Source organism: Podarcis cretensis (genome assembly GCF_951804945.1).
Source record: "Podarcis cretensis genome assembly, chromosome: 2".
Classification (NCBI taxonomy): Eukaryota; Metazoa; Chordata; class Lepidosauria; order Squamata; family Lacertidae; genus Podarcis; species Podarcis cretensis.
This window is the reverse complement of record NC_137171.1, coordinates 90,446,763-90,469,118: the sequence shown is the minus strand read 5'-3', so window position 1 is coordinate 90,469,118 and position 22,356 is coordinate 90,446,763. Positions and strand designations below refer to the sequence as shown.

Below are 22,356 nucleotides of genomic sequence, written 5' to 3'. Positions count from 1 at the left end.
TCCTATCAACATTGTGTACTTAGACTTTCAAAAAGCTTTTGATAAAGTACCTCACCAAAGACTCTTCAGAATAAGAGAACTTTTGTTCAGATGACCGTCTGTAAACAGTCTTTTCATATTTTTTCCCAATTCATATTATATATATCCCATAGAAATGTAAATCTATTCCTACAAAATACTAAAGTTATACTGAACAGTTTTGTGTACTGTAAGCTGTATCTTATGCAGAAAGTTGAGCCCACAAATCAGCAAACAAGTAGCAGTTACTTGATGCTCATTTCAAAGAGTAGAGTGGTTTATTTGTTTGCAATCATTAAATATTTTCAGTTTGTAACCTGCAATGAGAACGTTTTGAAAGCGCTGGAAAAGCATGTTCTATGGGCACGGGTATGTACAGTATCTGACGCCAGGTAAGTAGATTCTAGATACAAGTTAAATCAGTCACAGAGCTAGTGTAAGTTGCCACTAGAAAATCGGTTTGTGGCTATTGGTCCTACATGCACTTACTTGTGAGTAAGTCCCATTGCACTTAGAGAAACTTACTTCTGATTATATACACACATAGGATTGTGCTAAGGTACTTCCTCTGCCATGGATGCATTATGTGGCCTTGGGAAATTCACTGTTCCTCATCTGTACAACAGAAATAAAAATGGCTTACCAAGAAAGGTTATGGGGGAGGGCAAGAGGATCCAGCAATACTTTCCCATTGAAATCCCTGTTGGCAACCTGGTCCTATGCAGAGTTCTGCTACAAAAGCCAGTTTGTTTCAGTAGGTTTAGCTATGCCAAATTTTTCAGGGGATTGGTTTGTAAGTAATTTATAAATAAACCGCTTCCATAGGAACATAGGAAGCTGCCATACACCGAGTCAGGCCATTAGTTCATCTGGATTAGTATTGTTGACACTGCCTGGCAGCGACTCTTCAGGGTTTCAGGTAAGAAACATATCCAGCCCTACCTAGAGATGCTGAGGACTGAACTTGGGACCTCCTGCATGCCAAAGCAGATGCCCTATCATGAAGCTGCAACCCTTCTCCTTTTCCATACTATTTGACTTAAAGAATTATATATTTATTCCTTCAGAGATCTCAACTTGCACGTAGCTTTTTTTTTAAAAAAAAGCAATATTGCATATTATTTCTTCTTCAATTTAGAAAGCGCTGTGCAGACAATGAGTAGCTGTGCCTGTTCTTCCATTTGGGGGAACAGTTGATTAATTTCTAGAGAGAAGTTGATATTCAAGACAATCCCACCCCCATGTCAGCTATTAATTTCAGCTGACCCCGGGGGGGGGGGTATCGCTGGTGCTTCTTTCATTGCAAGAAGATACAGGATGTTAGCAAACACCTGCAGTCCCACTGCAGCAATATAGCAGAGCATCCTCTGGAATGGGGTGAAAAGACGCGCAGCAGCTGCTCCTTCTCTTCCCCCCTCTCCTGTAACTTGAGAGGCTGCGGATATCTGCCAGTAGGTGGCGCCCTCGGCCCAGCCGTAGCCCCGACTATAGGCTATATATATCCTATGATAACAGTGCAGGGGCTCAGCTTTTCCAGCGACTTCTAACCAGGGGAGGGGGTAGGAGAGGGAGGAAAAAGAGAGAGAGAGAGAGAGGAAAAACACTACCCCCGTCTCACGGTGTCCCTCCTGTCGCCATATTCTCCATGCAGATCTCCAGCAGAAGGAACCCCTTCTTAGGGCAGCAAGAAACTTCAACTCCTTCCTGAACACCTATATAATATTTTAAAACAGGCTGCACAGAAGAGATCGTCTTCCAAGGCCAGCTGTCCAAGATGACTAACATATCCTATCACATCTCCAACCTTTTGGAGAAGATGACATCCACCGACAAAGATTTTAGGTAGGACCCGAGGTTTGGTAGCGTTTGGTGCATATAATATTCTGCGTGGGTGCATGTTGTAAAGTCATGTTTTGAGGTTTCGTATGTTGTTGGCTTTTTGGATTGCACACACGTGTATGTGTGTGTGTGTTTGCTTGCAAACCTTTTAGAGGGAGGGGGTTGTGGAAGAGGGGGAGGTTTTTAAAAAATACCTACGCCTGAAAAAGGACACCCTTCTAAAGGGGATGATGTGAACTAAGGAGGCTCACTGGCTGTAGTCCGTGCAATATCGCCCCTCCCCCCTATACTATGGGGCCTGTAGTGTGTGCTGTATCTATAGACAGGGCTAATAAGACGGATATGAAACGTACTGCAGGCTTCCAGGGTTGAGAAGGAGAATACTGCCGTCCTAAAATTTCTCACTGGGTAGCTGATGTTATGATAACCTTTTAAGTTTCTCCTCCTAGACCGAGGTAGAGATGCACTGCTGCTAGACAGCTGCAGTGGGCCACGGTGGGAGTGGGTGGGGAATCTTCCTAATCAGCTGTTACCATTTGGGAGACGATTGGTCGCCTTCAGTGCATTTTTAAAGAAAAATAAATATGATCTCGCAAAGCTGGGGAATAATAGCCAACTAAGCTCTGGTGTTTGGAGGAAACCCAACTGAAGTTCAGTTGTAACTGGAAGAAGATACATTCAAGTCTTGCAAGCAGCAGCTGAAAACGGGCTGTAGGTTACGGCTGCATAGAATGTATATTTGAAGGAATCACTGTACAGTATGACTAAGTAAGAGGAGTGGGTGGGAAATCGGCCACCAAATGTGTAAAAGAGGATTTGTAGCTCTGCCCTCCAGAGTATGGTGCTAATAGAGTTGAACATTCCCCAGAGGAAAGGAAGGAAGGAAATCCCTTTGATTTCCATGGAATGTATGGCCTAAATTGGTCTAAATCCAAGCACTAGGATTCTGGTTAGGGTTACCTGTACTTGAGGGGTGCAAAAAATATGTTCTGTGTTCAAAATTGTGAGGAGGAATCAGGGTATCTCTTGTGTGCTTGATGTGCCAACAGTATTGGGCTGGTATGGTGTCTCATCACCTTCTAATACCAGTGTGATTTATACTAGACTACTGTACTCATGAATAGAATTTGATTACAGTGGTACCTCAGGTTAAGTACTTAATTCTTTCTGGAGGTCCGTTCTTAACCTGAAACTGTTCTTAACCTGAAGCACTACTTTAGTTAATGGGGCCTCCCGCTGCCGCCGCGCTGCTGGAGCCCAATTTCTGTTCTTATCCTGAAGCAAAGTTCTTAACCCGAGGTACTATTTCTGGGTTAGCGGAGTCTGTAACCTGAAGCGTATGTAACCTGAGGTACCACTGTATATTTTGGGGAATGATATTGAAATATGTTTACATTTCAGTGTGGTGATGTTCTGGTGAAGAAACATAATTGTTTATACAGTACACTTGTTATTTTACTGTGTGTATAATATGTGTTGGAAATAAAGTATTCCTGTAAACACTTACATGGGAGTAAGCTCTATTGAATCCACTGGGGCTGACTTCTGAGACAGCATGCCTCCAGTGGCACTGTGAATTTATTAAAGGCCCTGAATCAGTTTTACTCATTTTTCACAGTGTCTCAATTATATATCTGTGTATTTTGAAAGCTTACTATTTTAACCTTATTTCTGGTGGTTACTTATAACTGAGAGATCAGCTCTTTTGGGATTCCAGTTTTAAGCAGAAGTCCTTTTTAAAAAAAGCCTTCAGAAGCAATACTGTAGCTGTTAAACATTTTAGATAAAACCTTAATGGGATAATTAACTCCAAACAAGTTTTTTTTTAAGTTCTTATATTCTGATCTTAAATGAATATATTCTGAACAAAGCCCAACTGATTTCAGTGGAACTTGCTTCCGAGTAGGTGTGTCTAGGTTGCAGCTTTAAGGCATAAACTTGTGAGGTTCTGTGATTAGTCCATGTGTGATGAGGATGAAGAGTAATGACTTCTACTCTGATAGAACATCCCACTCTGAGGCATTAGGAGCAGGCCAAGGGCATCACATTGGTACAGCAGTGAGTGTTGGGTGCTCTCATCAATGCCACATGTGGAGTCACTATACTCAGGTGAGATGTGGGCCTAGGTATACCTATAAGGTTTGCAGCAACCACAAAAAACAGGTATATTGATGCTGACCTACAGCACAATCCTATCTATGTCTATTCAGAAGTAAATCCTATTGAATTCAGTGGAACGTACTCCCTGGTAAGAGTATATAAGATTTCAGCCTTATATACCTAATTTTTGAAGATCCTACCTGTGTGGCTTGCAGCTAACAAGAGTGGATAATATCGTGGTTGGTGTCTAGTTTCATGATGGTGGTAGTGAGGCAGCTGCAGGACTAATGTTGGAGCAATAGGCCAAATGTATTTATGTTTCCACATATTGCATACTTCTTTGGCTCTGTCTGCCCTTTCCAGGAACTATGTGTGGGAAGAGCTCCCCTTATTTCCTTTTCTTTTTCCCCACTTCCCTGTTCATGTTTTTGCAACAGCAGCAAAGGGGGAAAGAGCTAGGTAGGAGATGTTGATTGGGGCTTTGTATATTTTCATATACAGTACATTTCAAATAACTCTAGGTTCATAAGGAACCCTTTCATTTCCATTTATTCCACCTCTTCTCCCCAAAGTGGATTTAGACAGTTCTACTTTTCTAGAAAATGAGGTGCTGGAACTGAGCTCCTGTGAGCTCTGGCTGGGGGAAAAAGCCCTGGATATAGATATGGAAGAGAGTAAAAAATGCAGAGAAGGCAATAGAGAGAAGTTTAGGCAGCTTAGATTGTGGCACAGACCAGCTGTGAGGAATCCACAAGCCAGGCTTGGCCTATGAATGGTGATAACGCCTTACCTGTAATACCACAGGTTCTTAGTAAACACCTTGTGGGTGCCATTGAAATGATCAGCTCTTTGGTGTGCCTGGGTCTGCTCCCTGTATGCTACTTGTTCACTTTTATATATGGAGCATTTGCAAATAATGCCTTTCTGTGAGTTTTCACCCTATCCCCCAATATTTAGAAAATCCTGTCCCAATTCTCAAGGCTAATCCCTCACTGACAGCTTTGAAGTCCTTCGCATCTGATTTTGCCAGACATTTACAGATTCCCCTGCCCTGTCCAAATTATGTGCTAATGATTCTCAAGCAAAGATAAATGGTACATTAAGAATGGCTGTTTAGGGCTGGAGATTATGCAGCATTGGGAGCTGCACTTTGTACATGAACCCGGAAAAATGATGTTTTGCAATAGGTAGTAGTATCTCTAGGGAAGTGCCAATATTAAACACTGAGGTATGGACCAAGTTTTGTTTATGTGTAGCACTGCCTCTTCCAGCACCCATTGATAAAGTGCTGGCTTTGTGTGTGGCATAGCACTTTGGTATAAGCTAGCACCCGTAGCATTCTGTTAATGAAGGAGAATACTTAACATTCTCTAATTGTAAACCATGCACTTGAGAATAGATGGGAAGATAAATATAACTATTTCAGCTAGTGAAGGCTCTCAGAGCTTCTTCACACTTTTGTGCAACAGATGAAGTATGCCATTGTTCCCATTGGTGTTTTGCTGCTGTAAATACTTAAATCATGCACATCTTTCCAGTCATGCAGTATGCACAGAATCAAGTGTGGTTGTGTTGGAAAGATTGAGGTTTTTTAAAATAAAAAATGGTTTAAGCTAAGTAAATCCTTTGCTTCCATATGCCTGGTTATCTTTAGTTAAGGGGATTCTGTATATTGATTTAACTAGTAGGCAAGCTATGGATTAGTTACTGTTGGTAAAGGTTTGTTCTTCCTTGCACTCCAGCTCTATGGATTTTAATCTTCCACTCTGCTGTCAACCCTTTTAAAATGGAACTGCTTGCGCCAATCAATACAACCTATTGCTGATATATGTGTGTGTGTCCCCCACCTCAGGTTTATGGCTACCAATGACCTGATGATGGAACTGCAGAAAGATTCCATAAAGCTGGACGAAGACAGTGAGAAAAAAGTTGTGAAAATGCTTCTAAAATTACTTGAAGACAAAAACGGGGAGGTGCAAAACCTGGCCGTCAAATGGTAAGACCCCCTCTACATAAGCTACAGCAGTACTTGGGTTTTAAACATAAAACTGCTAAGTAATCCATAGGAGCCTTGGACACGTTTTGCGTAGGCTATGTCGTCTTGTATTTTGCTTTTCACCTTGTATGAAAGCTTGCTATTTCACACAAGGTAGGTTCAGTTTCTGGTTTGTGGCTTTGCCTGCTGATCCTGTCCACAGACACAACCCTTGAGGGGATTATGGATGATCCTACAGCATATGTGTGTGCATATTTGCTTGCAACAGAAAGCTGTACTTTTTTTTTTGCTTGACTCGCCATCTCCCAGTGTTGCCTTGTGAAAGGTGCCCCTGGTATAAGGCAAGTTCCTGTGTTTGCTCCCATGAGTACAGTATTTCCTTTATAGCTGTCATCTTCCAAGCCTTGTCTGCAGAAGATTTCTATTGGGGACAACTTCATTTCATGTGTGATACCTCTTATCTCTTTCTTTCTTGCCACCCCCTCACCTTGGCATTGCAGTTTGGGCCCTTTGGTGAGCAAAGTGAAAGAATATCAGGTGGAAACAATTGTTGATACACTGTGTACAAACATGTTATCGGATAAGGAACAGCTCCGGGACATCTCCAGTATTGGGCTGAAGACGGTCATTTCTGAGTTGCCTCCTCCATCTACAGGTAAAACACACAAAACCCAAACCCGAACGCTCCTATTTGAAGTTTTGTAAAATTCCTTTTCCAAATGCTAGAAGCTATTAAACAGAAATGCATTCATGTCCTGAGTGGAAAGGGTTTATTTTACTTTTAAAGCTAGAAATGAAATGGTTGAAAATTACACTGGGACTTCATGCAAATCTCACCACTCTGACTAAAAATTGTCGTAGTCGAAGGGAAATAATCTACATTTGCCAGATATATTTCCTTGTTCTTTTTCAAACCCCTTAATTCCCCTCTTTTGTTGACCATTCCGGGTCGCCCAACCACTGCCACAGTGTCGTTTCTCCTGGTAGATCAAGAGGAGAAGATGACTGCAAAGGTTGCCAGATTTCTAGCTGGGGCAATCAAAATAAGGCCCACTATTTGACTGCAAATTCAGGAACCTAAACTGTGTTTTATATAATCAACTTTTTATTTTGTTCTGTGTATATCGTATTTTTTGTTGTTGCTATGGCCGATGGCTGATGCAAATAAAGTTTAATTCATTCACCCCTTAATTCTGGTTTTCTCCCCATCCTAATAGGTTCTACTATGACAGCCAACGTATGCAAAAAAATCACAGCCCAGCTTACTGGAGCCATTGGAAAGCAAGATGATGTCTCTGTGCAGCTTGAAGCTCTTGACATCTTGTCAGATATTTTGAGCAGGTATAAAGAAAATGTTTCAAACAGTTATGTAGTAGGTTGCGTCTGCAGCAGCTTCTAGAGATGAAGAGCACAGAAGCATTATAATGCTTTGCAAAGTGTGTTATTTCCCTGGCACCAAGTGAATGACACATTAGAGAAAAATCAGTTCAGGCAGTATTCATAACTCGGTTTTAATGAACGTGTTCTTAAAAACTGTGTTGATAGGAAAATATGTGAATTCTGTTCCTCATTTTGTTGTAGAAAGGTGTAGAGAAGTGCCAGCAAGTTGTTCTTCGTGATGTTTATGTGGCCATTATTTAGCGAGGAATTATGCTGACATGAGTCTCCTGTGTCTCTTGCCCATGGCTGCAGGTTAGGGGGGACTCTGTATTCCTTCCACTCCTCAATCCTGAACTGCCTCCTTCCTCAGCTGACAAGTCCCAGGTTGGCCGTGCGCAAAAGGGCCATCATTGCCCTTGGCCACTTGGTTTTGACTTGCAATGGGAACATCTTTGCAGAGCTTATGGAACACCTCTTAGCAGAGCTGAAGAGAAACAACTCCACATCTACCACCAGAACATACATCCAGTGTGTTGCTGGAATCAGCAGGCAGGCTGGGCACCGCATAGGTAAGTCTTGTTTTGCGAAGGCTTTGCCACTTGTGACTGCTGTTACCCAAGTGGATTTCTATGCCTATATTCCCCCCCCCCCCTAGCTCTTGGTTTCATTCCTCTAATGAGGTGCGATTTTTACCTGGGCCTATTTTGAACTCCTGAATTAATATCTTGGGGACCTAGTTGTACTACCATAACATCTTTTCCTGCTGTAGCAACTTTGAGTATGTTACGGCGTAAGCAGGAGCCAAAGGCAGTTTTTATTGCTTGGGTAAGCTAAGAACCTTTTATACTAGGATCAATGGGGCTGGAAGAAGCCCAGGTGTATGAGAGCCCAGCTTTCTGGCCTAAGATTCTAACAGGCCACTAGCAAAGAATAGGAGTGAAGAAAGTGTCAAAGATATATACAGAACAGATCAATTCAGATGGCTCCAGCAGATGAGCTGGGAAAATGCTCCATATGGATAATTGTAAGCAATAAAAAAAACTTCAGCGGGTGATTTAAATTGAGGACGAAGGAGAAATTCTCACTGCGGCTGCTACTATTTTCTTGGATTTATGTGGTCCCAGATGTATTAATTTCTAACATGCAAACTGCCATTGTACTGCTGACACTGGATACGGGCTTCATTTCACGTTGTAGAGATAGTTATGCTATTTCTGAAAAACAGATGATATTTCGGATTTTACTTCCAGAACTATCAGGAACCCCCTGACTACTCACTAGGCCTGGGAAAAATTATGTTTAATGGTTCACTCCTTCGCTGTCTTCTAGGAGACTATCTGGAAAAGATGATCCCCTTAATCGTTCAGTACTGCAACGTTGAGGATGATGAGCTGAGGGAATATTGCTTCCAGGCCTTTGAGTCTTTTGTGAGAAGGTTTGTGTATGTTTATCATGGTCTGGTTTTCTGTGACATGCAAAGTTCAGCATGCAATGTTGCTTTGTGTATTTGAGGGGGGGGGGGGTTGTGAAGAGTCTGCTTTCCAATAAGCTGCTATCCAGAAATCTATGCTGTCTTGTTAAGGGAAATGTGTCTCAGGAGCCCTTCAGTGATGTTTTCTAGATGGTTGACTTCCTTATGTGACATAACCACACCTGCTGGAAAGGAACTTACCACTGAATGGAGACCTATCAAGTGGGACACATCTGGTGGATCTGGAAATTTTGCAGTGAAGAGTCGCAGTTCTAAAACAATTGAAACTTGAGTCGTGTTTCTGCAGCTGGAATCCCCAATAGTTTGTTTTCAGGGAAGATTATAACTTCCTTTTCCTCCTCGTTCTAAAGGTTAAATAAAATGAAGAAAAGGGTTTATGTCATTTAAAAAAGACAGGAATAGAGTGAGATTGAATCTGGCATTATGAAAAGAGATCTTGTGCTTTGTATAACTGTTAAGGGAAATTTTGACACACTGAACCTCTCCTGTGATCCTGCCTAGAGTGGTCCAGTTGTGGAATTGTATCTGGTCCAGATAATGATTTTATGCAAATATCAGTTTCCAGATTGATTTCAGTAGAACCACGATTGCATACATATTCCTTTGTGCATGTGAATCTGGCCTTTTTGTTGAAATGAATAGGCAGCACTTCGAGAGGGTCATGTGTGCATTTGAGACCTCATAGTTGCAATCAATCACAATTAATTAAGAAGTATGGTGAAGTTTTTGAAACTGATGTAAGGTGTTTCAAGCCTTGGGGGGTGCCAGAGACTGTTATTAAGTGGTTGTATGGAGAAAACTATTTATTGAATTAGGTATTTTGTTCCATTTTCATTTGAGCTTTTCTTGCTGTTTTCAAAGGTGTCCAAAAGAAATTGGCCCTCACCTTCCTAGCGTGACAGCATTGTGCCTCAAATATATCACTTATGACCCAAACTATAACTATGACAATGAGGAGGAGGATGAAGAAGAAATGATGGAAACTGAAAATGGGGAGGATGAGGAACAAGGTACAGCATGCTTAGGAATCTGATGGTGATATATTCAGAGAAGCCTGGGCTGCCCCATCAGTATCCTGAACAGTCCTTTCAAACCTCTGTCTCTTTCCTGAGCCATCCAGCCCAGAGGCTGGCATGGAGAGACTCATCTTTCCATGGTCAGCAGAACATGAAAACAACGTGTTCATCGCTTTTGAAGTAACTGTAAATTAACTCTCCAAAAACATGTCCAAGTTGATTTTGGAGCATCTGCAAGATGGGTTTAAATAGATCAACTGAACTGAATTATTTTCATTTTTAAGCAGGAGAGGCGGTGAGGCCTGGCTTAGCTATAATCAACGGCCACTTGGCTCCTGTTTCTCAGAAAAGTCCTCCAGTGCCTACTTTCCCCTGCAGTTGTTTGAATGAGAGGGAGAGATAGCAAGCTTCTTTCCATTGTGTTGACTGAGACTGGCTATTTCTCAACTCTCTGTTCCTCCATAGCAGGGTCCACTGAGAGGCCAGTCTACCCAGCAGCTAGCAGAAGGAAAGAATGTGATTCCCCTTCTCTTGTTCTTGCTGGGATATGCAACCAACTTGACCGTTTTCCTTTTACATTTCTTTTCTGTACTGAAGTATGTTCAACATGGCCTTCTGTCCCTTCTCCTTGTAATTCTAACTGGACGGAAAACTGTATCAAAATCCTATTGTACTGCAGTGTTATGGGAGGATTTGAAGTGATGGTTTATTGTCCCATTGTCCATCTTGGGTTTCTTTGTTTGAAAAAGAGAATGGGATGTAGGACCCGTTACACCCTAAAGTAGACCTACTTTTCCACTTTTCTAATGCTTGGTTTTCCTCTTCCTCCTTAGAAAGTGATGATGAGTACAGTGACGATGATGACATTAGCTGGAAAGTTCGCAGATCTGCGGCGAAGTGCCTTGAGGCTATTGTCAGCACCAGGCATGACCTCCTGCAGGATTTCTACAAAACACTCTCACCGGCTTTAATAAGCAGGTTCAAAGAAAGGGAGGAGAATGTCAAAGCAGACATCTTCTGTGCTTATATATCTTTGTTGAAGCAAACACTGCCCATTCAGAGTTGGTTGCATGCTTCAGATGAGGCAAGCAAGGACGATATACCTCTCACCATGCTCCAGAACCAGGTGAGTGACGGAGCAGGGAGCCAGGGGCCTGAAGAGATGACCCTGCCTCGCACAGAGATGGGGAACCTGCGACCCTCCAGATTTTGCTGAACTTCTACTCCCATCATTTCTGACCATTGACCATGCTGGCTGGGGCTGATGGGAGCTGGAAGGCCAAAGATTCCTCATCCCTGGCTTAACACGGTGGTTTCAAAACGATGAACTTACATTAGACTCACTGGCTTGGTTCAAATGGAACTCTGTTGGTTCAAATGGAGATCTATTGCCTTTAAGACAACTGATGATGAACAAGCTTGCTCTGTTATGATGATCTGGTTCCATAAGTATATAGACAGCAGCAACAGGAAGATGCAGCCTACTATTTTGTGGAGGAGCCCTTCCTTTCTGCAGACGCCTTGGAGGAAAAGTGCACTGGTTTAGCATGGCGGGGAGGTCATGGCAGCTGTGGTCCAGGTGCAATTTTTATAGGGGGGAGTGACCAGGCACCTCCACAGCAGGCACCTTCATTGGAGCTTGGCTCTGTGTGCTAAGAAGCTGTGCCTGGCCGTAGCTCTGGTCCGGGGTCAGGTCTTACACGGGAGTGGGGGAGAGCAGGAGAGTTGGCAGCAAGGCTCCAGCCCACCCTCCTCGGCAGTGGCATGCCATGAGCCTGGCTGAAGCAGCTCTGCTCCTGGGTCAGGTGTGACCCGCGGTGGAGAGCAGGAAGAGAGTCAGTGGCAGTTTCGCCACCCCTCTCCTCTCCTGAACTGTGGTACGTGGGAGGTGGGGTCTGCCCCCCACCTCCCTCAGGGGTGCACCCCATGCGCCCACCCCAGGCGGTGTGGGCATACGCTCTGCCACTTGAAAGGTAATCCGCAGCTTGATTAATAGTGTGCCAAAACATTCACGTAATTGGGTCTTCTGTCAGCTTATGAAAATGTGGTGTGCTGTGAAAATGAAACAAGAAAATAACTCGTCGTCAGCACCCACTGCATTGTTTTCAAAACAATATTATTTCTCTAGCAGCTGTAGCAAAGCAGCTACTATTCTGAAGTGAGAAAAATGTTAGCTGCCATTTAAAAGTTGTGTTTCACTTTCTGAATCCATATCTCAGCTTGATAGCAATGGGGCCTGGGGCTATTGAGTGCCTGCAGAGATAGGGCATGCACTGATTTGAAATGTACTTGATTTGAACGATCCTACTTTGTGGATCTTGGGGGAACATTCTGGTGGATCTGAAGTTTTAAAAATGGCTCCTGTCCAAAAGTTTGGACACACAGTACACTTGCAGTTGTTTAAAAAATATACCTTTGGAAGAATAGTTCATGTGAAAAACTTTTTATCTGAAAAGAATTGGATCCCCTATGTGTTTGCTTCCTGCTCCCCTCTGTGAATCTCACCCATGTCCACATAGATGAATATTATGAAGAAACCACGACTATAACCTTTTCCTGCATAACAGAAACCATTTGCAAATTGGCTCCCCTTCCTATTCCATACTAAATGATTAATGCCCAGTCTTAGACTTGGATTGCTTGCTTCTTTAGCTTCGTGTTGGGTTACTAATGAGTTTCTTTCTAACCTTACAGGTTCCAAACATCGTCAAGGCCTTGCACAAGCAGCTCAAAGAGAAGAGTGTCAAGTCAAGACAGGGGTGCTTCACTCTCCTGACAGAACTGGCTAATGTTCTTCCTGGTTGCCTTGCAGATCACATACCTGCACTAGTACCTGGTAAAACTTGTCAGGAGGGAGGGGACGTAGCAGGGCAAAAGGTTTTCAGTATAGAATATTTTTCATTCTCAAATGTGATGCACCTAAACCATATGACAGTGGCTTCTTTTACATACATAGCTAACCACCTGCTCCTTCAGAACAAGTCGGTGGATATTTTACCATTGGCTTTGCAGAAGCCAAGAGCTGGTACTATCTAGTCCTTTAAAAATCCATTTGAACTTCATGGGTTGGGGGTAGATTGCCTTTCTTATCTAAAATTCTCATACAAAGTGGAGGCACACATCACTTCAAGCCAGAGTGTTTGCTCAGAGCTGTCACAGGCATAGACATGGCAGGTGACCAGTTCTGAGGCGAGCTTGTTCCAGCACACCTTTGCTTTAGATAGAGTTGGAGTGTGGCGAGAGAGCAGAGTTACCTGCCCTCCGAGGAGCTATATAGTAGGGGAATGACTTCTGTAAGCTGTTATAAGGCACCCAAAGGGATTTGTACATGAAACAAATTGTGCGGAAGGTGCAAATTATTAAAGAATGCAGATTTATCTGTGACTAAATCCCCACCCTGCCAGTTCTCTTTTGTATGAGTTTAATTCTGTCTGAAGCTAACTTTGTATTCTAAAAATTGAACCAAGCTGACTAATACTTTCTCCAAACAGGCATTGTCTTCTCCCTGACTGATAAATCCAGCTCCTCCAACATGAAGATTGATACGCTGTCTTTTCTTCACGTCGTCCTTTGCAACCACTCCCGGGATGTGTTCCACCCGCATGTTAAGGCCCTGTTGCCCCCCGTTGTGATTTGCATAGGGGATCCCTTTTACAAGATAACTTCGGAAGCTCTGCTGGTTACGCAGCAGCTGGTGAAAATCATCCGGCCCCTGGATGTGCCTTGTACGTTTGATGCCAAGCCCTATGTGAGAGACCTCTTCTCTGCTACTCTGAAGAGGTTGAAAGCTGCTGACATTGACCAGGAGGTGAAAGAACGGGCCATCTCTTGCATGGGGCAGATTGTTTGCAACCTTGGAGATTACCTAAGCAGTGATCTCCAGCCTACCTTGAAGATTTTCCTGGAGAGGCTGAAAAACGAAATAACCCGGCTGACCACAGTCAAAGCGCTAACTTTAATTGCTAGCTCCCCGCTCAGAATAGACTTGAGGCCCATTCTTGCAGAAGGATTCCCCATTTTGGCTTCCTTCTTGCGAAAGAATCAGCGTGCCTTGAAACTGAGTACCTTGACGGCTCTCGACATCTTGATCAAGAACTACAGTGACAGCCTCAAGCCGGCCATGATTGAATGTGTTCTAGTAGAGCTCCCTGATTTAATCAGTGAGAACGATATGCACGTTTCTCAGGTGGCTATCGTGTTCCTTACAACCTTAGCTAAGGTTTATCCCTCGTCCCTGTCCAAGATCAGTGGTACAGTTCTCTCGGGACTCTTTCAGCTTGTTTACTCGCCTCTGATGCAAGGTGGGGCCCTGAAAGCCATTGTGGACTTCTTCCAAGCGTTGGTTGTAACTAAGACAGTCAACATGAGTTATGCAGAACTGATGAAGCAGCTGACTAGCCCTATATACACTTCGAGCCCTGGCGGGGCATCTGCAAATTTACATAAGCAGGCCTATCACTCTGTTGCAAAGTGCGTGGCAGCCCTTTCTTCCGTGTGCCCCAAAGAAGCACCCGGGGTGGTCAACCAGTTCATTCAGGATGTGAAGAATCCCAAGTCCAGCGCTGCTGTCAAAATGTTGGCCTTCCTTTCACTGGCTGAAATAGGACGCACCACGAACCTCAGCGCTCAGAAGGAGCTCAAAGCCGTGATATTGGACGCGTTCGCTTCGCCCAGCGAAGAGGTGAAATCGGCAGCTTCCTACGCTCTGGGCAACATCAGTGCGGGCAGCCTGAAAGAGTACCTTCCCTTCATGCTCAAAGAGATTGGAGGCCAGCCTAAACGGCAATACTTGCTGCTCCACTCCTTGAAGGAAGTCATCAGCTCCTCTCCGGGAGAGAGCCTGAAACCCTACGTGGAGGACATCTGGGCCCTGCTCTTCAAACACTGCGAATGCACTGAGGAAGGGACTCGCAATGTAGTCGCCGAGTGCCTGGGGAAACTGACCGTGGTGAATCCTTCTCAGCTGCTGCCCAGGTTGAAAAAACAGCTGTCATCAGGTAACAACGAGGCCAAGCCCAACTGTAGCACTATTGAGATGCTGTCGGCACTAAGGCCCCCTGTGCCTTTCATGACTCCTGTCATTGAGCCAGTGCTGTGGAAGCAAGGGCAGCCCACTTATGAAGTGGAGTGAAGCAACCGCCTCAGGTGGTAGAAGCCCTCGAGGCGGTGTCTCCATGGGCAGGCCTTAAAGCTGGAACTAGTGGCAGGGCCTCCCTCTCCAGTAGATAACAGTGATTTTGGTTGGTGTATTTTCGTTAGAGGGATTTATAGATGGCTTAATCAAAGAGCTCTCTGTGCATAATAACCTTGGGCATAAAAACTCAGTTAAAAGTCACAAAACTTACTAAAAACTATGCATTTGCATTCATTTTTATAATATTAGTGGATGGCCGCTAGATGCTGCAACAAATTATAATAATTTGTTGGTTGGCTCTTCTGTATATTGATGCATCTGTAGCTTCGGAGGAGAAAAGGCAAGAGAGTTATTCCAGCTAGGAGAACAAAATGGGAACAAAAAAGGGTGGGGGAGACTATTCTGGTATATAGATGACTCGATGAAGAAAAAACTACAGTATTTGTTTTAAGAGGGGAAAAAACCCTTAGGTTTTTATTTAAAAGGGCAAACACTCATTCTCTTCTACATTTGTACGTTCCTAATGAAACTATATTCTATAGGGTATTAACAAAGTAGGTTTTCTTCAGATGTCTTAACATTTGCCTAACAGAGGGGTGTCAAATATAATGGGCAGTTCTGGATTAACCACTAGGCCAAGTCACCTTAAAAATTATCTGTAATTCCCCCGCCCCCCAAAGTATGCTTATCAGTGTATGCTGCCTTGCTATTTTGTGATACATTATAGAAATACTTCTATACAGTGGTACATCTGTTTATGAACAGTCCTGTTAACAAACTATTTGCTTTACGAACTTCACAAAACCAGAAGTAGTGTTCTGGTTTGCAAACTTTACCTCGGTCTATGAAGGGAAGCCGAATGATGGAAAGGCACCAGTGGCAGAAAGCCTCATTAGGGAAAGCATGCCTTGGTTTAAGAACGTATTTCGTTTAAGAACAGACTTTAGGAACGGATTAAGTTCGTAGACCGAGGTACCACTGTATATAAAATAAGCATACTGTGGAAGAGGGCTCCAATTTCATTTGGGCTTGCTATTGTGACAGAATTGTTTGAGTGCAGCTCTGTGGATGACTACCTTTATATGATAGGGGAGCAATGGTTATATTCCCCATTTCAAGGGGCTTCATCTAGGAGGGAAACTTCTGCATTGCAGAAAGTGGGTGTAGGCTCTTATTGCTGTGACTAATGCAGAGGGAGAAATTAAGGAGTCATCACAGAGGTGTGGGCTTCCAGAATGAAATTAAACGGAGATTTTCTTTTCTTTAAACCAGTGTTGATGCTTGGGAATAAAGCACTGGAAAGGTTTTTAAAATCCCATTTTAGACAATACAGTATTACTTTGCCATGCTAAATGTTCCCAGTAAAATTCTGCTCATACTATTAAGCATTTTTGTTTGTTACCTTACCCTACCCTTCATCTGACAGTGTGCAGCTGCTGCCAGTCTGCATAAAAAAATTATTTCATTAGACCATTAGATGACCACCCTGCTTAAACTGCAGCTGTCTGCCAAGCAGGGAGATGAATGTAAAGTTAGTTATAGTTTCAGTCCTCCAGCTGGTAACATCACTTGAGTACCAAAAAAGAGCACCAAAAAAGGTATGCCATGCACACTTAATATTCCTGTTTGCTAGCTTAGGTTGGATCTCTCTCTCTCTCTCTCTCTCTCTCTCTCTCTGTGTGTGTGTGTGTGTGTGTGTGTGTGTCTCTCTTTTGGAGTGGCGGAATCTGAATAGCAACCTTAATAAAATATTGTTATCTGATCTCTATGCTCCTTCTTAAGACGATACTTTCCTCTGTTTTGATTGCAGGTTCACCATATGCTCGAAGCACAGTAGTAACTGCAATCAAATTCACCATTTCAGATCATCCACAGCCCATTGATCCCCTTCTTAAAGGATGCATAGGTAAATCTTTGTTTCATACAGAAACCTTCCTCGGTGATCAGAATACCAGGCATTTTTTTGTTATGGTTAACAAATACACAGTGGCTGTGCAAGAGGTTTGCTTTAACTGCCTGCAATTCCCATTTACTCAAAAATAAAGAATCTAGGGGAGGAGTTCTTTAACCACAATCAGTGGAACTGCAAAGCTGAATGCATGTTTTAGAAGGCCCTTCAATATATTAGCCATTATGCTTTAGAGCAGAGAAAGGCATACTGAGATTGAGTTTACGCCTGGTTCCTCCTCGCCTCCTCCCTGGTTTAATGGGGGACTTGAAGAGCACTGATTACATTGCAGGTAGCACACACATGGTGCCAGAGCACAACTCAAAACAACCCTGAAGATAGTAGTCCTTTGGTGCTCGTTATGTCATGGAAATGCTCCTCGTGCAGGAAATTGTTTGTTTCTATACATGGCTTGGTTATTTCTACAGTAATCTATCGACAGATTAAGGATGGGTGAATTTAGTAGTCTTTTGGAGCCACCTCATAGGTGAAGAATTAAGAGAGAAATTTTTAAAAATCATGGATGGAATCAAAGGTTGTACAAGACGACTTTTGCTCATACAACAGGACCTTGGCTTTCTCTGCACAGCCCTAAAATCTGCTCTGGAGAGTCCCTTAACTCCTTCAGATCAGACTTTGGAGGGCCCACGAGAAGAGAAAAGCAAAGTCCTGTGGTCTGAGCGGAAGCCAGTTCCAGCCATGCACAGATTTTGCTTTGGACAAAACTTCTCATCTGCAGTTCAGTTTATGTGGAGGCTGCTAATTTCAATACTGCATGATCAGGTTTGTCAAAAAGAAATTGCTTGCTGCTATATATTCTGACATTTCTAATACATTTGAGTTCTGTTTCCAATTTTAGTTTTCAGAGAATGAAGGAAAAAGGGAATGATGTTAATAACAGATGCAGCTAGTATAGTCACTGCAGACCTCCTCAACCTTGTGCCCCCCCAATGTATTTGGATTAGCTGCATGTTGGCTAGGGCTAGTTGTAGTCCAAAACATCTGGAGGGCATCAGGGTCAGAAATATAGAAAAGAGGGTTTAAGGTGGCTTGTTTCTACAATGCCAACACCTTGCTTTCACAGTTTCTGTAGGTGTGACTCAGTTGATGGGGTACTGAATCTGTCTTTTATGGAGTGAGACTGTCATTTCATAGTGACGTTCCCATGCTGATCAAAGGTGAACATGCTGAATCTTGTGAGAATATTTTCTTCCACATCTGCGACAAGGTGACCACTTGCTTGTTTCCCAGCTGGTTTTGAAGTAAAAGCTGCTTTTTGTACTATCACTATGCAGGTGACTTCTTAAAAACACTTCAGGATCCCGACTTGAATGTTCGACGTGTTGCTTTAGCTATGTTTAATTCTGCTGCTCACAACAAACCTACTCTGATCAGAGACCAGCTCAGCACAGTACTGCCCCACCTGTATAATGAAACCAAGATTAGAAGGGAACTGATACGGGAGGTATGGACCCATGTAGATAATACTATCCATTTCAGTTTCATATTGTGATTTGGCTTTTTCCTGTAGTTTGTGGATTTATCTGGTTTAACTCCATAGGTTCTGTTTGCCTAAAGTCTGCATATATTGCATAAACAGAATACATAGATTGACACTTGGTTTAGCAATTTTACTGTAAAAAAAGAGGAAAATGTGGTTTGGCTTCTAGTTTCATGGACCCTATAGCATTTTAATGCCCTTACGAGTAGCATGGAGTAGCATATGTTTTTCTGACAACTGAAACAGTTCAAACCCCAGCTTACACACACATTAAAAAATGCTTTGCTGATAATGTCTTTGCTTTAATGTCAAAAGTAATTGCCAACAATAAATAGGCAATAATCAGGATAAGGATAAATGGGCTTTAAAATTTTGTATAGCAGGGGAGTGCAGACATTTGTGATTATTACTGGTTGGGTGGAAAGTCTAATAGCACATATAAACTTTAGCAGAAATTAGATCTGTTCATTTCATCATATATAAATTTGGGCATCCCTTCTAATGATTTATAAAATTCAAGAAGTTATGTTCTCCCCATGTAGTACAACTTGTGTTAAGCTTTACAGTGCAATCCTATGCACTTACGTTTCAGTGTTAAACTGAACTTTCTTCCTGGTGTTTTTAGGATTGTAGTCTCAGGGCAACTATGTGGTATAGTTCATTGTTCAGGATAGGGACTGTGTGTATTCTGGGGAATATTTGAGGCAGCAGCGGATATAGAAGAGAGGATTTAAATGTTGTCGACGCTGGTGTCATGCAGATATTGCCTACTGGAAAGCTCTTCTCTCTTTGAATGACCAGGTATAATAGCATTTCTCCTTTTTCTTTTTTTAGGTAGAAATGGGGCCATTCAAACACACAGTAGATGATGGCCTTGATGTGAGGAAAGCTGCTTTTGAGTGCATGTACACACTTTTGGAAAGCTGCCTTGACCGATTAGACATTTACGAGTACTTGAATCACGTGGAGGATGGCTTGAAAGATCATTATGACATCAGGGTAATTACCTCCTTTTCATTAGCAGCACAGCTTATTTCATCTGTTACTACTTCACTAAGGGCTGTTTGAAGGTTGCTCACCTCCCACGCCATGTAGAGAACAAGGCTGTTTTCTTCCTCCCTGTGCACAAGTGAATGCCTAAACTTGGGTGTTAATTGTTTGAACATGAGCTCTTCTATATATTCCTAAATACTGAAACCCTTTTTAGTGGTTTTGAAACTCATGAGATCAGTGTTTGGACATCACTTCTACATAGGAAAGGGAGAGTAGGGAGGAAGTGTTGCCGGCCTGCAACTCACTGCCATTCTTGCCGAGTTTTTAGGATTAGGGAAACAGCCAAACAATGGAGTTTTGTCATTTGCTTCCCTGGTTTATCATAGAAAAATCCATCATTTTAAAATACAATGGGAAGTTTGGTGCAGTGATTCATTTGAGGCTGATGATGGTTGCTTGAACCTGTTGTGTGAAAGTGATCGTAAGTTACTGGAAATTGTAGCACTGAAAATCTTCAGGGGGGAAATAGTTAATGTAGCCTTTTCCTTTTTCTCCCCCATTTTTTTTTAGATGCTGACTTTCATTATGCTGGCTCGCCTTTCAACACTCTGTCCTAATGCAGTCCTACAAAGATTAGAACGACTAGTTGAACCCCTGCGAGCAACTTGCTCTACAAAGGTAACACACTAGGAAAGCTCAAGTATTTCATTTCCTTGAGCAGTTTGCTTCCAGGTCTGTTCAATCCCCTGCCCTCCATTCTCAGGCTAGACAGGATACCTACCTTTCATTGCTGTAAGCCAGGGATAGCTAACCCTTGGCCCTCCAGAGGTTGCTGGAATACAATTCCTGTATTGCCCAACCTCCAGACCTGCTGGCTGGGACTGATGGGAGTTGGGAGCCCAACATCTGGAGGGTAACCCTGTATGTAAGCCAGTTGTTTTAAACCAGTGTGCTGTGGCACCCTGGGGTGCCTTGAATGATGATCTGAGTGCCACGGGCAACACTGGCCTCTGTCCCTCTTTCCTTCCCTCCCTCAGATGCCCCATCTCATCTCTGCCTCCCAAAGGCTTGCACAGCTGTTTGTTGCAGCAGCCCTGGCTATAAACTCCGCAGGCAAATGGTGCCTCTGGGAGGCACCTTTTTGGAGTGGGGTGGGGAATTCAGAGACCAGGTGTGACAGTAGCAGCTGCCCAGAAGACCCTCAAGGAGAGGGGAGAGGCTAAGGGAACACTCCACAAGGAGGGTGTTTGAAAAAGGGTGAGGCTGCTAGCTTTGCAAGCAAGTGGTGATGTAATTGGGCTCCAGGGCCCCACAGTAGTGCTTCAGAAAGAATGCAGTTGGCCAAGGGAGTTGTGGACTCAAAAAGGTTGAAAATCTCTGCTATACGCCTTTGTAAGATCTTTGTGTTTTATTCAGTGCTGCTGTTCCTCTCCCACAAAGACTTCTGCTTGCTCAATGCAATTTCTCCAGTTACAGGATTGGTAGTCAGTTTGATTTTTATTAGCAAATTTTTGTTCTGCCTGAAGGTCATTTTTAAAATGTCTTATTTTTCTTAGGTAAAAGCTGGCTCTGTAAAACAGGAATTTGAGAAGCAAGATGAACTGAAACGCTCAGCAATGAGGGCAGTAGCTGCCTTATTGACCATCCCTGATGTAGATAAAAGCCCTGTGATGGCAGAATTTTACTCTCAGATCAGAGCAAATCCTGAAATGTCTTCACTTTTTGAAAGCATTCAAAAGGATTCTACTTCATTGTCTGCTGCAGAATTAATGGACTTGAGCTAGAACTCCCAATTTTCTCCTCCTCCTTACACTCCACTATCCTGAGGGTGGACAATCATATTCTAGAGCTGATTTTAGATGCAGATGTCATTTTTAAAATGACAACTTTCTATATAAACAGGCATGATTTTAGAAACATAAAAATGACAGTAAGGCCTGTTGATATCAATAGGGTAACACCACTTTTAAGGTCACTTATTCTTTAGCTCAAATACACAATCATGATTTTTTGCCAAAAGTTGTGCATTGACAATGATATCTCCAATCACTGATGTGGTGGCACTATCATGGAATTTTATAAAACAGTGATGATAAATGAAGTTATGCTATGCTCAAGCATTAGTCAATGGCTACAAAGATCTCATAATTGCCTCAGTTAGTGACTTTTATGTGTGCTAATTTTACACTGACTTGAGTGACTTTCATAGTAGCAGGTGAACTGAAGTGCTAAACTATGAAAGTAACCCAACTGTCTTCCATGATGGAATGCCTTATGCTTAATATTCGTCTGTTACCACATACCTCTTAAATGCAGCAGCTGGGTATTTACTATTCCCTCCGCCCCATTAGAGCTTGATACCAAAGCATTTATTTTAAAATACAAAAAGTTAGCATGTCACTCCCAAGAACCATTGATCTCTCTGGTATGAAGTATTTAATAATGAAATGGCACCAACTGGTTATAAAAATGCTAACACCAACATACTACTGTTTAAATCTCACAGTACAGCAGAGAAAATGTTAATTTCTTGCAACCGTGGATTATTAAGCTTCACTTATAGGATTCCCCCCCCCCCATTTGAGTCAGTCTGTGAATCACTTAAGTGCTCTATTTATAAAACAGGGTGTCACCTTTTTTGTTCTACATGAAACACATCCGATGAAAATAAAGATCATAAATGCATCAGCAGTATTGATTCAGTTGCAGCTTTCTTTTTTTGCAAGTTGATTTTTGTAAGGAGAACTTTCTGGTTCAAGTTAGTTGCTACAAAAATACTGCTTGTTACTACAGTCATACCTCGGGTTAGATACGCTTCAGGCTGAGCATTTTCAGGTTGTGTTCCGCGGTGACCCGCAAGTAACGGAATGAGTTACTTCTGGGTTTCGCTGCTCACGCATGTGTGCAAAATGACGTCACACACATGCACAGAAGCGGTG

General features: G+C 42.8%; 1 protein-coding gene across 1 annotated transcript; it reads left to right on the top strand.

The window, feature by feature from the left end:
- Nucleotides 1–1,538: 1,538 nt before the first annotated feature.
- LOC307210222 (cullin-associated NEDD8-dissociated protein 1-like) lies at nt 1,539–22,108 on the top strand. The gene is made up of 15 exons (XM_079965790.1): nt 1,539–1,860; nt 5,810–5,953; nt 6,454–6,608; nt 7,171–7,294; nt 7,646–7,902; nt 8,663–8,768; nt 9,687–9,835; nt 10,675–10,967; nt 12,536–12,677; nt 13,333–14,838; nt 16,786–16,881; nt 18,219–18,388; nt 19,259–19,423; nt 19,988–20,095; nt 20,974–22,108. The coding sequence occupies exons 1-15, from the start codon at nt 1,793–1,795 to the stop codon at nt 21,199–21,201; spliced, it is 3,711 nt and encodes a 1,236-aa protein (XP_079821916.1). The 5' UTR covers nt 1,539–1,792; the 3' UTR covers nt 21,202–22,108.
- Nucleotides 22,109–22,356: the final 248 nt, after the last annotated feature.